Genomic DNA, 13,561 nt, shown 5'->3' with positions numbered 1-13,561 from the left:
CAGGCTGCTGTGTATTGACCTTCACTTACTACTTAGCATGGAATTAATCAACTAATGAAAATCTTTCTCCTAAAAAATGTAGACCTCATTTTCCAGGGAGTGTACCGACAGTGGTCTTCAAGTGGCCCCTCTATGGGTACTTGTTTGTCTCTGTTGCTGTACCGAATTTTACTTAAACATAGATTTCTGCGTAGGCTTCTTCTTCAGATTGAAAAATCCAAAATTAGGTGTCCAGTTGCAGATTTTTAGATGTGTTATTGTAGTCAGTAAGAGCCCAGAAAGCAATTCAGTTGACCTGAAAGATCCCTCCTAGCTGGTCAGGTCTTTAAAATCTGCTACCTGTACTGACTTGCTCCCTGCTGACTTTAATGGGATTTTAGAGTTGTTTAGACATCATCAAAAAGACACTTAAAGTGTCTTAACAGTAAGCATCTAATTCAGGCAGAAGAGGTAAGCCCTCTGTCATCTATACTGACCACAGTAGCCCAACCCAACCATCCTTGTGCTTTCAGCAGGCTTTTGTAAACACAAGGATCTATAGATGGTGGTGTGGGGACAACATGTCAGAAGACTGTGTGGCTGTTGCCTGTTAAAGAAATATACCCTTCACAGAGGTTGCTGCTTGTTATGAATTATCAACTTTAAATACTGTAGATTGTTATTAGATGTAGATGGCATACAGAAAAGTGGACACATTGTCTCTTTAAGATCTGTTACCCATACTGACTTGCTTACTTGGATTCAAGATTTCAGAAGACAAATAATGATTAAAAATCACTGGTCTCCAGTGAAGCAATAAAGTTGCAAGCAAGTCCTCTTTAGAGACATGGATGTCCCACTGCACAAATCTGAAAGCACTGACTCAGACTTTTACAGCAACTGTGAGGGTATAATGATTTCACTGTTTGCATATACAGCAGAAATCACAGTTTCTTTATTTCTGCTTGTATGTCCACTGCACCTTTACAGTGGAGAGGAATGGGCTACTCCCTGTAGGTCCAGTACAGCAAAACATGCAACTATACCCTGAATTGCTCTGCAGAATGCAGAAATGCTTAAGAACAAGATTATACCTAAGATGTATTAAAAGTGCTTTGCTGAGCGAAAATAACATCCGTCAAAAAGTACTTCATCCTTGCTCAGTAACAGTTGATATACCATCAAAATTTTAAAAGACTGTAATTTGCTTAATGTGTGCTTTTATAAATAGTTACAATGTCAACAGTTAAGCAAATACTATTCCCTGTCTCTTTGTAATTTATTTCTTCATTTTTATCTAGCTACTCATTTAATTTCATTTAGGCAAGATAAACAGGGTAGAAGATGGTATCTATAGCTTTACACTTACTTCTTTGAACAAAATAATACTTAATTCTATGTTTTAGCACTAATCAAGGAAGCTTTCTCTGTGCAAGAGTTCAAGCAAGAAAGTGTTCCATGAATTTGCTGAATGAAAAGCTGTGATGTATGTGGCTAATTTTATTTTTCTAAAACAAAATTAATTTATCTGAAAGCGTGAACCAGTGCCATAAATTCACGCACCTGAATACCAAAATGTCACTTTCTTCCCATTTTGTTTTCTCTTTACAGGCTGGTGGTTGTGGTGGGTTTTTTTTCCATAAATACCAGTATGTGAGATTAAGGTCTCAGAAAGAATTGTCTGCCCAGGTGTTATAATAACGTATATGCTTTTTTTTTTTTTTCTTCTTTCCTTTCTATGCTCCTAGTGTCTACCAAATAGTTGTTGAAGAGGAACGCCCTCGAAGAACGAAAAAGGCAACTGAGATCCTGAAGTGCTACCCAGTGCCCATTCATTTCCAGAATGCCTCACTTTTGAATTCCCGGTACTACATTGCTGCAGAGATTCCAGCCAATGGATTGCAAGCTGCTCAGCCTTTTACTATTGGTGATAACAAAACCTACAGTGGCTTCTGGAATACTCCTCTTCTTCCTCATAAGAGCTACAGCATCTATTTTCAAGCTGCTAGCAGAGCCAATGGGGTAAGTCTTATGACAGGTGTGGTTTTATGTACTGTGTGTAAATAGATAAGTGGCACCAACTACCAAGATGCCCAGTGTATTTGCTAATGAGAAAATGAAGTAACTGTGAAATTTAACACATGAATTTTAAAAATAACAGTTTTCCTGACACGGTGTAGCTTAATGATTAAAGGTTACAGAAAGAGCAGGAGAAAACAGCACTATTTTGCTATTTTGTCAATAGCAAGTAAACAAAGTAATGCATTGCCATTTTGTCATTATCTAAAAGCTGTCCAATGAGCCTAATTTATTGGCTTTTTGTCTTTTTTGTTTTTGTGTTTGTTTTCCTACTTCAAAGATAAAAGGAGTGCTGTGATTCCTTTTGTTAAATTTAAGCCAAACTTGATTGTGGCTTTTAGCACATCTGTCTTGGCCTGTCCAATCCCATTACCTTCGTTTATAACATGTTCAACTCCCACTTTCTCATTTGGTTGCTCTGGCTGAATTGGAAATAATCTTTATTCTTTTCCTTTCTGCAATCGGTAAAAGAAAAATAACTAGATGGAGCTGGAATGAGAGTGTGTAAAAAGGCCTTCACAGATCATGTTTCATCAGGCTAATTTTTCCTGGAATTGTTTTTCATTTCCTGGACAGACCTACCCAGAGCCCTTCAATTCTTGATAAGCTTTGGCTGTCTGTGCTGACAGCCTGGAAATGTTTTCTGCCAGAAACCATAATGGTCCCTCTTTCACATTGCACTGACAGTGCAGAAATGTGAAACGCCATAGATTATTTTTTCTTTCTAAAATTGTCCAGCATAATGCTTAGAGTTATACTTACCTGTAAGAAGAAGAAAAATCTCCCAAGGTCATTAAGTTACCAAAGTGAAAAAGCTGAACACTTGCCTGTGCTTTTGTGAATCGTGCGCCTGTTTTCTTTACTAACTGAACTGTTTATGTAACGTACCAAAGCGGTGTTTGTCCATACTATGAAAGCACATTGGAGTTCCTTCATAACAAGTTAAATATGTAACGAAGAACACTAACTAAACACTATTCCTGCATTGTATCAATACTTTTTAAGACTAGAAACATGGGTGGCTTTCTCTGCTTAGAAATACGAGATGTGACCTTTTTCCTCTTTATTTTACACAGGAAACCAAAATTGACTGCGTCAGGGTAGCCACAAAAGGTATGTTCATATTATGTGATGTATTCTGTAATTCGGGCTGTTGACCTTTCCTTCACTTGGTCTTGCAGAAGTGTTTTATCTTGCTAAAAGACATTATTAAATCTGTCACAGAATTTTATAGGATTTATTTGTGTCTCTAGCTGAGATTTAGGAAGTTTGTTTGTTTGTTTATTATTAATAATAAGTGTGCTACTAATTTCTAGTTGTTCACTTGAACACTTTCTCTTAAATATATTCTGGGGGTTTTTATATGATCTCTCAATGTTTTGGACATTTTTTTATATAATAGATTTGTAAAATTGCCAATTGCAGAGTGCAAAGTAGCTCCATGTGTATTAGTGAAAAATCACCCCTTCCTCATAAGCAATTATCTTTATTGCTTTAAAAAAGAAAAGTGGAGAAATTGTGTTCTTCATTTTCATGGTATAGAACAGCTCTATTTATTGAAATGTCAGCGCATCTTACTGACATTTGTGAGCAAGATGGTATGGTCAAGGCAGTCCTAGCTATGTGTTAATCCCCAAAGAGGAAAGGTAAACATATTGCCGATATATTTAACTTCGAAGGCTAGGATTTGTCTCTAATTATCTTTGTACTCTCATCTTTTTAGCACCTCTAGCTAATGCCAGCTTCAAGGCATGTAAAAGAGGTGCTGGGATAATATGGTTATGTGGAAATTGTAGTAGAGGAAAAGGAAAGGAAAGGAAAAGAACTGCTGCTAAAGAGGAACAGTTAATACTTCTTTGCAGTTTGAGCACCTGGTAAGAATTTGACAAAAAATTCCTCATTGTATCTCATAGTGGCCATTCTCAACATATCTGGCTTCAGCATGATTCCATTTCCATACAGATGATATGGTTCCACCACCTCCAATACATCTAAGCAGTGATGGATTAGAATCTCATTACTGAAAAATAAATGAAATGTTAGCGCGATTGCCTCTTTCCTTATATGAGAAATACACTTTCAATATCTCTTCAAACTGTTTCCTTTTTTTCTTTTTTCCAAAAACAAAGAAAGAAGTTTTATTTCCAGTTTACTGACTGCTTACTATACCATAACAAACTTTCAAATATCTTCACTAAAGCCTAATAAAACATAAAATATATTAATATCAGGTTAAAATGAAATCCTGTGCTGTTTTCTGGAGTTCTGGTGTTGCCAGGAGCAGATTACATTGCCTCACAAATCATAATAGGTGATTAGGGGAATGGGTTTTAGATTATTTGAAGATTTGTAGTCCTAATCACTAATGGATGCTCAACTGTTTCAATTACTTGACTGACTGAAAAACCTTACTCTCTCATTTGAGAAGTGAGGGTGACTTCATGGATGGGAATAGCTTCCATAGCAACAAGGTAGCACATCTGACAGTAGGAAGATGAGAAATGCAGCTTTTATTTTAAACAAATCTCTGTACTTTTTTGATTTGAAAGCTGGTTTCAGAATTGTTCATAATACCTTTGTGCAGTCTGTAAAGTCATACAAGGGTTTATTGTGAGAACTTTGAAGTCAGAAGTGTCCTCAAAGGCGTTTATAGTCCCTGGAACAAAATTTTCCAGAGGGGCTTCTGAAAAGCACTGATCACCGTGCTTACAAATCTAGAATCTCTATTATATATTCAAACTATATTATTTTTTGAAAACTAGAATGTAGACTATGACATATTGTAAAATGATATTAATTATACATATCTGTACAAATACTTTTTCCTGTTAAAATCCAGTAGAGGTAAGGAGAAAAGCAGACTTCTTATTTTCTGTATGTCAGAAGTCACCACACCTGCACTGAGACAAGACGGAGACTTGTCCTGTCCCATTCGCAGCCCTCATGTCTACATTTCCGCCATCACCACCACCTTTTTTGAGATCATATAAAAATCTCGATTCCAGCAATTGTGATTTAGGATCAGAATACTGGATTTTGTTCTCCTTCAGCTTCTGCTGAAGTCAGAGAGAACCTTTGCCACTGACTGTGCTTGAAGAAGGATCAGATAGCGTATTCTTGTGATGTAGAATCTTCTGTTCTTAGTTGTCTGTAGAGAAAGCCTTCTAGGACCTCTGTGAGTATTTGGTGTATATACAAATGTGGAGACTGCAGGGTTTCCACTCCCATTACTTTTGACAAGATAATTAAACAAACAAACAAACAAAAATGGGGAAGAAATTTTCATACCAGTGGTAATAAAGGTTGTCGTATTTTGTTTGAAATATGGCTTTCATATATGTACTCTTTCTTCAAGCTAAGTTGTTGTGAAATCTCAGCAGACGAACTTGAAAACATTCCAGAACCCTTCCAAGTTTATTGCTATCAACTTTATGGTGTTTTGTGATTTATATTAAGACTGTATTTCCTGATATGACTTACAACTTTGTCTGGATAGAGACATCTTGGCTATCTCCTAGGATTCCAGTTCTCAAGAGGCAGACATTATTGTTCAAATTTTGTGATATTGGAAGGCTTTCATTAATTATGAGAGAGAAAAGGATATTATAATATTTTAAATCGAATAGCAACAGTACTCTAGCAGCTACTATCAACACTGTGTTTCAGTGTTGCAGAGGGATATTTCAAAATATTATGCAGCAGCAGTTTTGAGTTTAATTGTCTGCAGATGGTAGATGATCTATTTTCCTCACTCATTGCCACATTTCTAATAGCACCCAGGCTGTTCTATGTAAATTAGTGATCTTTCATATAATTTTCTCCTTAATTTTCCAATATTTTTGCTTTGCATCATTCTCCAGCTGCATCATGTTGGATCTGACCTTTTAATTTTTTTTTTTATATTCCTTAATACATATGTATCATAGTGTGCTTAACCACTTAGAGGCAATCGTAATGGCAAATAAAGAAGTACAAGATCTTATTACTGTGAGCACGCTAATACTTATCTGTGACAGTCAGACTGTTACAGCTCTGACAAAAAAAATCAGGGTACTTGGAACACACAGACAATCGGAGATCTTCAGCTTTTTCTTGTTGTAGTGGCAGAACATGAGGTGATGTAAAGCTTGGACCTCAGTCAGCTACAGACATACCTAACTCAGAGGTGATAACTGGCAGTGGTCCTTTGAACACTGCAAGTTAAGTGCAAGGGTAGTGTGTTCGTTTCCAGAGCAGAGACCTAAGTAGGCTCAATAAAAATGAATCTAAGGTAGCTCAAGAGCGTTTATGTGAAAATAATCTTAACAGGAAATATAGGAAAAATGTATTATAATAAAATGAGATAATAAAATGTGAAATGAGTACAAATTACATAGGGAAGCTAAGACCAGAGTAATCTAAATAGGCGGTAGCCTTTCACTTAGAAAGCCCAGTGCTGTGACCAGCAGCACCTAACAGTCTCCAGTTTCCTCAAACACATTTTATGTAAATAATGTGCTTTGAGTCCTCTTCTGGAAAGTCATATACAAAAGCTCATTAATCCACAATAACCAAACTAACAACTGAAGATGAAAAGAAACTTGTGCTGTTGTTTTTTTGTTTTGTTTTGTTTTGTTTTTACCTTTTCTTTTTTGTTTATAAGAAGTTCAGACAATAAACTATTGACCAAGATTCTTCTTGCTGGCCTAGCTTCAGTCTGGCTTTTTTTTCCCTCATGCATGCTGACCTGGAAATCTTCCTTTGCCTTAGCTGCGATAATCGTGACTCAGCTTACAACACCATACATTCGCATCGCCCCTGCTGCAGGCGACGACCAACTAACAGGTCAGAAGTTCAAGTATAGACAAGTCATCATGCCCATTCTTGTCTCCTTTTGTTTGGCTTCTTTTCCCTAATGATTTCTTCATTCTCTGCTTGTAAATAGTTTTCTGTGTTAAAACTTTCCTTTTGCTTATAAGTTTTTCTTCAGCTCCATTAAATTAAATTGTGTGCTTGGCACCAAAACGCACACACGCATGGCTGTATGTACAACTCTACTGCATGTTTCCATTATGTGGTGTGATCTGTGGAATATTCTTTCAAGCCTAATGTGAAGAGATCTAGACTCGCTCCATGTGTAAATTCAGTCATAGTTTAAATACAGATATCTACCTGTGTACATGCTTTTTTTTTTTTCTGTTATTAGATCGAGACACTAGTATATCTGTCATTTTTGTAAGGTTCACAAGTTGCATGTATAAATTAGAACAAAGACCTTGCATTAATGTTTGTCATTTTATTTTTTCCCGTGGTGTGTTGGGAAGGTCAGATTTTCTGTCAACATTTCAAAACGCATAAAATTTAAAAAGAAGTAAAACTGATTCCCTCGTTATGTCATATATGAATTCAAGTCTTAAAATAACGTAGGGTGTGAGATGTGAAAATGAACAGAACTGTAAGGTTTCTAGATCTAATTGTCACAAAAACTCAATGCAGAAGTGAGACAATTACTGGGCTGAGTGTGGTTTGAAGGCCAGTTCAGAATGTACTGAAATCTTTACAAACTCAAGGAAACTATTCATTTTGTTGGGAAATAAACATGCAAACCCTTTTATTTTCAAATAGTAAGAAAATGCCCTAAACAAATATCTAAAACATAAGGTGAGTTTAGAAAATGTAAGAGGGGGAGATAGACTTAGTCCATCAGCATTTAGCAGGTGATAAAATTATTGCCTTTTTCAAGAACACTGGCATATTTGGGTAGTGTGTAAATATTGCTGCTGGGGTGCCTAAGGGTCAAGGGGAGCTCAGATCCTTAGCATTTGGATTCTCCATAAGTCAACAAGAGACAGATATATGATTCAATTGAAGAAAAGAGTATTAGTGGCATGTTTACAATAGATTTTAATGCTGTGATATGTTTTGTATAACAAAGCTTAAATACATAATGCTGAAGTTATTCTGTCAATCAGGAGAAAATTGTTGTGTGTAAATTCGTATTATGTAATAACATAAGAGCTAACCAGAATAATGGATGTATGATGCTGGAAGTACTAGCTTATTCTTGTTAGTGATCTGTCAGAAGCTCTGTCCACATGCATTTTCATAGCTCAGTGTTTTACTTGCAAGTACAAATAAGGCTTTGAATAGACAAACAGCATCTCTTGAACTTCAGCAATTTTTATTTCTTCATCTCAGGATTCAAATAAGTATATTTTTATTTCCAGATGGAGAAGTAAATGTTTTTCATCTCTTTCTTTTTCCTTTTTTTAATTTGTTTTAATGCAGAACTGAGTAGCTACAGGGACCTCCAGAGAACAGTTCTGGAAGGGGAAAATATCTACCGTAGTTAACAATAAGAGATCAGAGATATGGCTAACAAATACGTATCAAGGCTAATATATAGCAAACTACTGGTTACTTTGTTTCTGTTGGTGCATAGTTTGGACATTCATATTGTCTGTCAGATCTGTGACTTCTTTACTTTTTTTCCTTAAATAAATAAATCTGTTATACCAGTGTAGCAGAAATGCTGATTCAAGGCCTGAACCAGTGATTGAGCACCTGATGGGAAGGCAGGGCCAACCCATGGGAGCTCACTGCATTCATCTGAGTAACCATAAGGGGTGGAGCCAGGATCCACCCTTTCCCAGACCTCATTTAAGGGTTGGCAGTGGAGGTGAGGGTATCTCTTGCTGGAGATTCCTGTTTGCCTGAAGCGTTCTACAGGTAAGCAGTTTTTCTTCTTTTGTTTCTGCATCCATGGCTGCTGCATTTGGACTTGTTCTCATTTGCTGTGGCCTTGGGTTGTGGCTACCCCACCCCCCACTATCACTGTACTTTCCATCACCTTATAGCATTGTAGTCAGAAACTAGTTATATATGAACGAAGTATCAGATAATATCTACAAACAGCATTTGTGGCTGTTTTTGAGATGTATTAAAAAGCCTCTAAAATTGTTCCTGGTTTTTGGCTTTGTTTTTTTGTTGTTGTTGTTTTTTGTTTTCTTTGTTTGTTTTTTGTTTTTTTTTCATAAGCTCTCCTCATTTTATAAAGACCATGTGGTGAAAAGGGAAGAACCTTTGTCTTCCTTCTCAGTTACCACAACAGGGAGTGTAAACCTTTTTGCCCTGCACACATGGTTGTTCTCACTCCAGTAAGAGGAGTTCAGTCTCTTCTAGAGATGTAAGAACCCTCAAGGTAGTAAGGCAATCGTGGTACCTGCAGTACCTAAGGAACCCAAAGATTTTCTTAAAGGAGATTCACAGAAGCTGGTGCAGGCATGAGCGCACAGGGAATGGAGCTTATTTTCCGTCCTCCTTCTCCCAAGCAGTAGAAAGGATCTACATGTAAAAGGGGCTTCTTTATGTGGAAGTCATAGGGCTGTTGCCAGCCATAGTTACCATAAGGCTTACAGGTGTAGCAGTTAAATAACATTGCAAAGCATTTTTGCATAATGCCTTTTCTTTACTTATCTGCTGAACATCAGAGTAATCACATTTGCAATCAAGAGGTTATGTTTGCCTTTTAGGATTTGAGGAGATACGTAACTTGTGGTTAGGAGGACACGTTTGGGATTTTCTTTTTTCTTTCTGGTTGGAAGCTGATGCTTCTTGCATAACAGAAATTTAAAATCTTGGCTGTGTTCCTGAACGTTGTTACTTTTTTTTTTTTTTTTTTGAAAGATCTTCCCCTTCAGAAAACTATGATAATACAGTTTAGCTTTCAGGCCAACTTGCACAGTCTCTGTCATCAACTCATCATGGCACTGACTGATAAATAAGTTTATAAACAATGCATTAGTTCCTCTTTCTTTCCTTTCTCCCTCATTTTCATATAGAAGTGACTTCTACCCATAGAATTACCTGCTTTTTGCCCTAAATATCTCTACAGCTACTCCTTGCTTCAGTACTCACTTTGGAGCTTGTAGCGAGGGAAAGTTTTTATCAGCTGTTGACCAAGAGAAAAGACTGTGTGTATATGAAGCATGATGCAGTCTCTGTATTTGCACTAGGAAATACAGCTAATACAGTTCTACAGTACAATTTGAAAGCATTTATAGGTTTTTTCAAAAAAGTTACCACTTGAAAGTGACTGTAAGTTTGACTTTAAAGTTGAATAACAAATCTGTTTCTGAGAAAGCCTGAAAGCTTCTGCATTTTGCTTCGCTATTTTTTAAGAGACGTTTCATGTAATAGGCTTAAATTGGCAATATTTGGTATTCACCTGGCCCTCATCAGTTCTGTCTGCATTCTGATAAAATAGGATGTTCATTCTTTCAGGCATTTTCTTAATTGTTGGAATATGTCTGAACTACTTATATTTAAAGTATTTCTATTTGTGATTCAGTGGAACAGCCACCACTTTGCTAGCTGTTATTAAGACTGATTTCCATAGAATGCCCTTTTTTACTACCCGTTGTTAATTACACGTGCAGCTGGAAGTGGGAGTTCTGTATTGTACAGTCTTAATAGATAAAATTATTGGTACAGGTCAGATACAATAAGATATGTCAGAAATCTTGTAGAATGACTGATATTTAAGAGTTTTTTTTATGATAGTGACTATCTTAAAGCTCATATGAATTTTACCCTGCATACCTTAAGCAGTGTATTTTAAAACCATGCTAAAAAGGAATCATAAAAATAGTTCCAGTGAGTTTCTCCTCCCTTATGAAGTTAGCTGCATAATAAAATGTACAGATCTCTTCAGATGCGAGTTCAATACGTAACATTTATCACCATCTGGGTCAGATTCTCTTACTAGCCATTCCAGTATAAAAATGAAAAACTTCAACTCAAATATTGGGGCTTTTTATGTGAAAGGATTTACTCCAGATTTATTATTCTCAGCCTTACCATTACTAAAAACAGTTTATTAGCACAGAAACAGAAGTGTGAACTTGAGAAAGACAGACTGTTTCTCCATTTAACTAGTTTGTTTGACAGAACTGGTGTAATCTGAGGTATAGCTGCATGGGCTGGACAGATGTCCACGTTCCTTTACCGTGTAGCATTGGCTTAGATGTATTCTGATGTGTGGAAACATGAAGTGCTGCTTTGAATAATGGAGGCGCCATGAATTCCTAGTTGACGCTGCAGCATTGTTTGTAATAACAAAGATATGTGCAGGCATTTCTTCTGGTTGAATCCACAGTTTTAGGATATTATTCTTTTATCAATACTTCTGAATGTAACTGGCATCAGTGGGAGCTGTGCATAATTATCATAGGGAGAGCAAACACCTGCATGGTGTGAAGCCAAAGGCTCTTTGGTGTGAAGCATGGTGCCATTATGGCATGATGGGGAAGACTAAGTGAGAATGATCTGACTCTCATAAGTGAAATTCCAAGCTTGTTGTTATATTGTGGCCCCAGCATTTCTTCCACCAGTTGTGCAGAGATCTTGCTTCTCCCACTCTGATGGGCAGAATGTAAAGCAAGTGGAAATCTTCCTACTTTCTGCTGCAGTGGCTGAGTGCATTCCAGTGGACTGGAGTGTCACTTGTGATTTATTGCCCTTTTTTGTTCTTTTATGTGTTAGATTTGTCATCTTTGCAATGACAGTTTCATCTATAAAACAGTATAGTTACAAGAAAATGTTAAGAGGATACAGGACTGTCATGGGAGCTAGTGGTTCTTTTTTTTTATTGCCGAGTCACATGTCAGGTTTTCTGATTTTAAGAGTACATCCAAAACACCTAAGATTTTAAATGTAAGTACAGCTTCCTTAGAGTAGCTGAAAAAGAGCTGAAGCTAAACAGTTACGCTGAGGATGATGCTGTTATCTTGTCCTGGTTTCAGCCCAAACAGCATTAATATCAAACTGATGTTTGGTTGTTGCTTCGGGTTAGGACAGTGCCTGAACTAGAGTGGGGGATGTTCTGCACTGCTTGACACCTCGCAGAAGGCCATAAAGCTATGGGGAGTTGACTGGGGCCCAGCTGCTGCTTGGGGGTTGCAGGGCATTGGTTGATAGGATGAGATCTTGTGGTGCTGGTGGGGCATCATGTTGTGTTCTGCCTTGGTCAGTAAGCGGTGAATGATTGCATTGTAACACACGTGTGTGTGTGTCTCTGTGTGTGTATATATACACACACATAGTTACCTATGATTCATGCCGGAAATGCTTATGGTTTGCCAAGGAGATCTGTATTCATAAGCTACCATGGCACTGTATTGTGGTCATGGATGTTACAGGCTTGGGGCAGGAACAGCTGGAGTAAATCCCCTGACCTACAAGAAAGTAGTAATCCTTTGTTATCCCTTAGGAAGGACTAAGTAGTGTATATAATTAGGTTGTGCACTGTAGAGACTTGAGTTTTATCTTTTATTCAGTAGAGTTAAACAGGTGGGTATCACAGAGTTAATAGTCATGACAGGATCTGTGTTAAATCCCTGAAGAACACTACTAGCTGACTAGGAAATGTAAGTGTCCCAGTCCATTGCTGAGAGAAGAGCATGATGTCAAGTGTCAGCATCAAGTATCTCTTAAGTGAAGAGACTGAAACAAGGTTTAACTTCTTCTGCTAAAGAAGAGTCTATTCAATTCATCCTAGCATGAAAAACAATCTATTTGCTCAATGATGTCATCGTATCAGAATATCTTTGAGGCTGTTTTGAGGTTGGAGCAAGGAGCACTTTACTTAATCTCATTATGGAGAAGGGAAACAAAAATCAATAATAAAAGTAACTGTGAATAAATTGACAGGATTAAACTTCTGACAAATTTAAGGAATCTGTGCAGTACTGGTCAGTATTACGTTTGTTCCAGAACAGTTCATCAACAATCAACAGAGAAGCAGAAAATACAAAACAGATATTAATAATTAGTTTTTTATAATATGCTTCTGTGTGATGTGGTATGCTATTTCAGTACAGAAAAAAAAATGTCTCTAATTTTTACATCCAAGTAGAATGGTTTTGCATGTACCACGATGAAAAATTAAGGAGAGACAAGGGAAGAGAGGAAAAACTCAGATATAATTAGTAACTGGAAAAAAAAAAACTGTGAATTTCAGTGTTTCCCATCTGTAGTTACTGACTATATTCATAAAAAGCTAAGCAATTTGAATTTTAATTTGAAAGAAAGTGCGGGACCTTGTTTGGGGTAAAATAACCTGTTGTTCACAAGTATTGAAAATCAGATGTTTGTATCACTGGAGAGTTACCAAAAGTGCAATGGAATATTATATGGATCATATCTGTGCTAATGAATAGAGTAATATTACAGTGTGTTATGTTTAAGTAGGGTAGTGTAGTGAGGAGGAGAGTAATACAGTCAGCTTTTATAAGGAGGCAGAACGGAACGTGCTACTCTGGGCAAAATAATGTTCCACTAACTCACTCACTTCTTAAATTCCTTGAAGTAACTGATTCAATAAATACCTAAGCTATGTTTGTCTTCTTGGTGTAATATCTCAACACTGTGCTAGCTGTAGCTAGTTATTGATGGGATTTCAACACTTACTTTTCCAGACAATGTATTGAAAACATCCTTTTCTGCAGTAACATAAGCTTGACTG

General features: G+C 36.9%; 1 protein-coding gene across 8 annotated transcripts in view; it reads left to right on the top strand.

The window, feature by feature from the left end:
• The window catches only part of PTPRM (protein tyrosine phosphatase receptor type M), a 460,562-nt gene that overhangs the window by 284,319 nt on the left and 162,682 nt on the right, over positions 1-13,561 (top strand). For 5 of the 8 annotated variants that reach the window (XM_031588942.2, XM_090137388.1, XM_090137384.1 and 2 more), the window contains exons 12-14: positions 1,728-2,001; positions 3,135-3,171; positions 6,808-6,882. In XM_031588942.2, the coding sequence (XP_031444802.1) occupies positions 1,728-2,001; positions 3,135-3,171; positions 6,808-6,882 (386 nt within the window). The remainder of the gene's footprint in view (positions 1-1,727; positions 2,002-3,134; positions 3,172-6,807; positions 6,883-13,561) is intronic. The other 3 variants (XM_090137387.1, XM_031588940.2, XM_031588939.2) reach the window with 1 other exon arrangement.

The sequence above is a fragment of the Phasianus colchicus genome, chromosome 3 (assembly GCF_987193195.1).
Source record: "Phasianus colchicus chromosome 3, bPhaCol1.hap1.1, whole genome shotgun sequence".
Classification (NCBI taxonomy): Eukaryota; Metazoa; Chordata; class Aves; order Galliformes; family Phasianidae; genus Phasianus; species Phasianus colchicus.
This window is presented reverse-complemented; position numbering and strand designations above follow the sequence as displayed.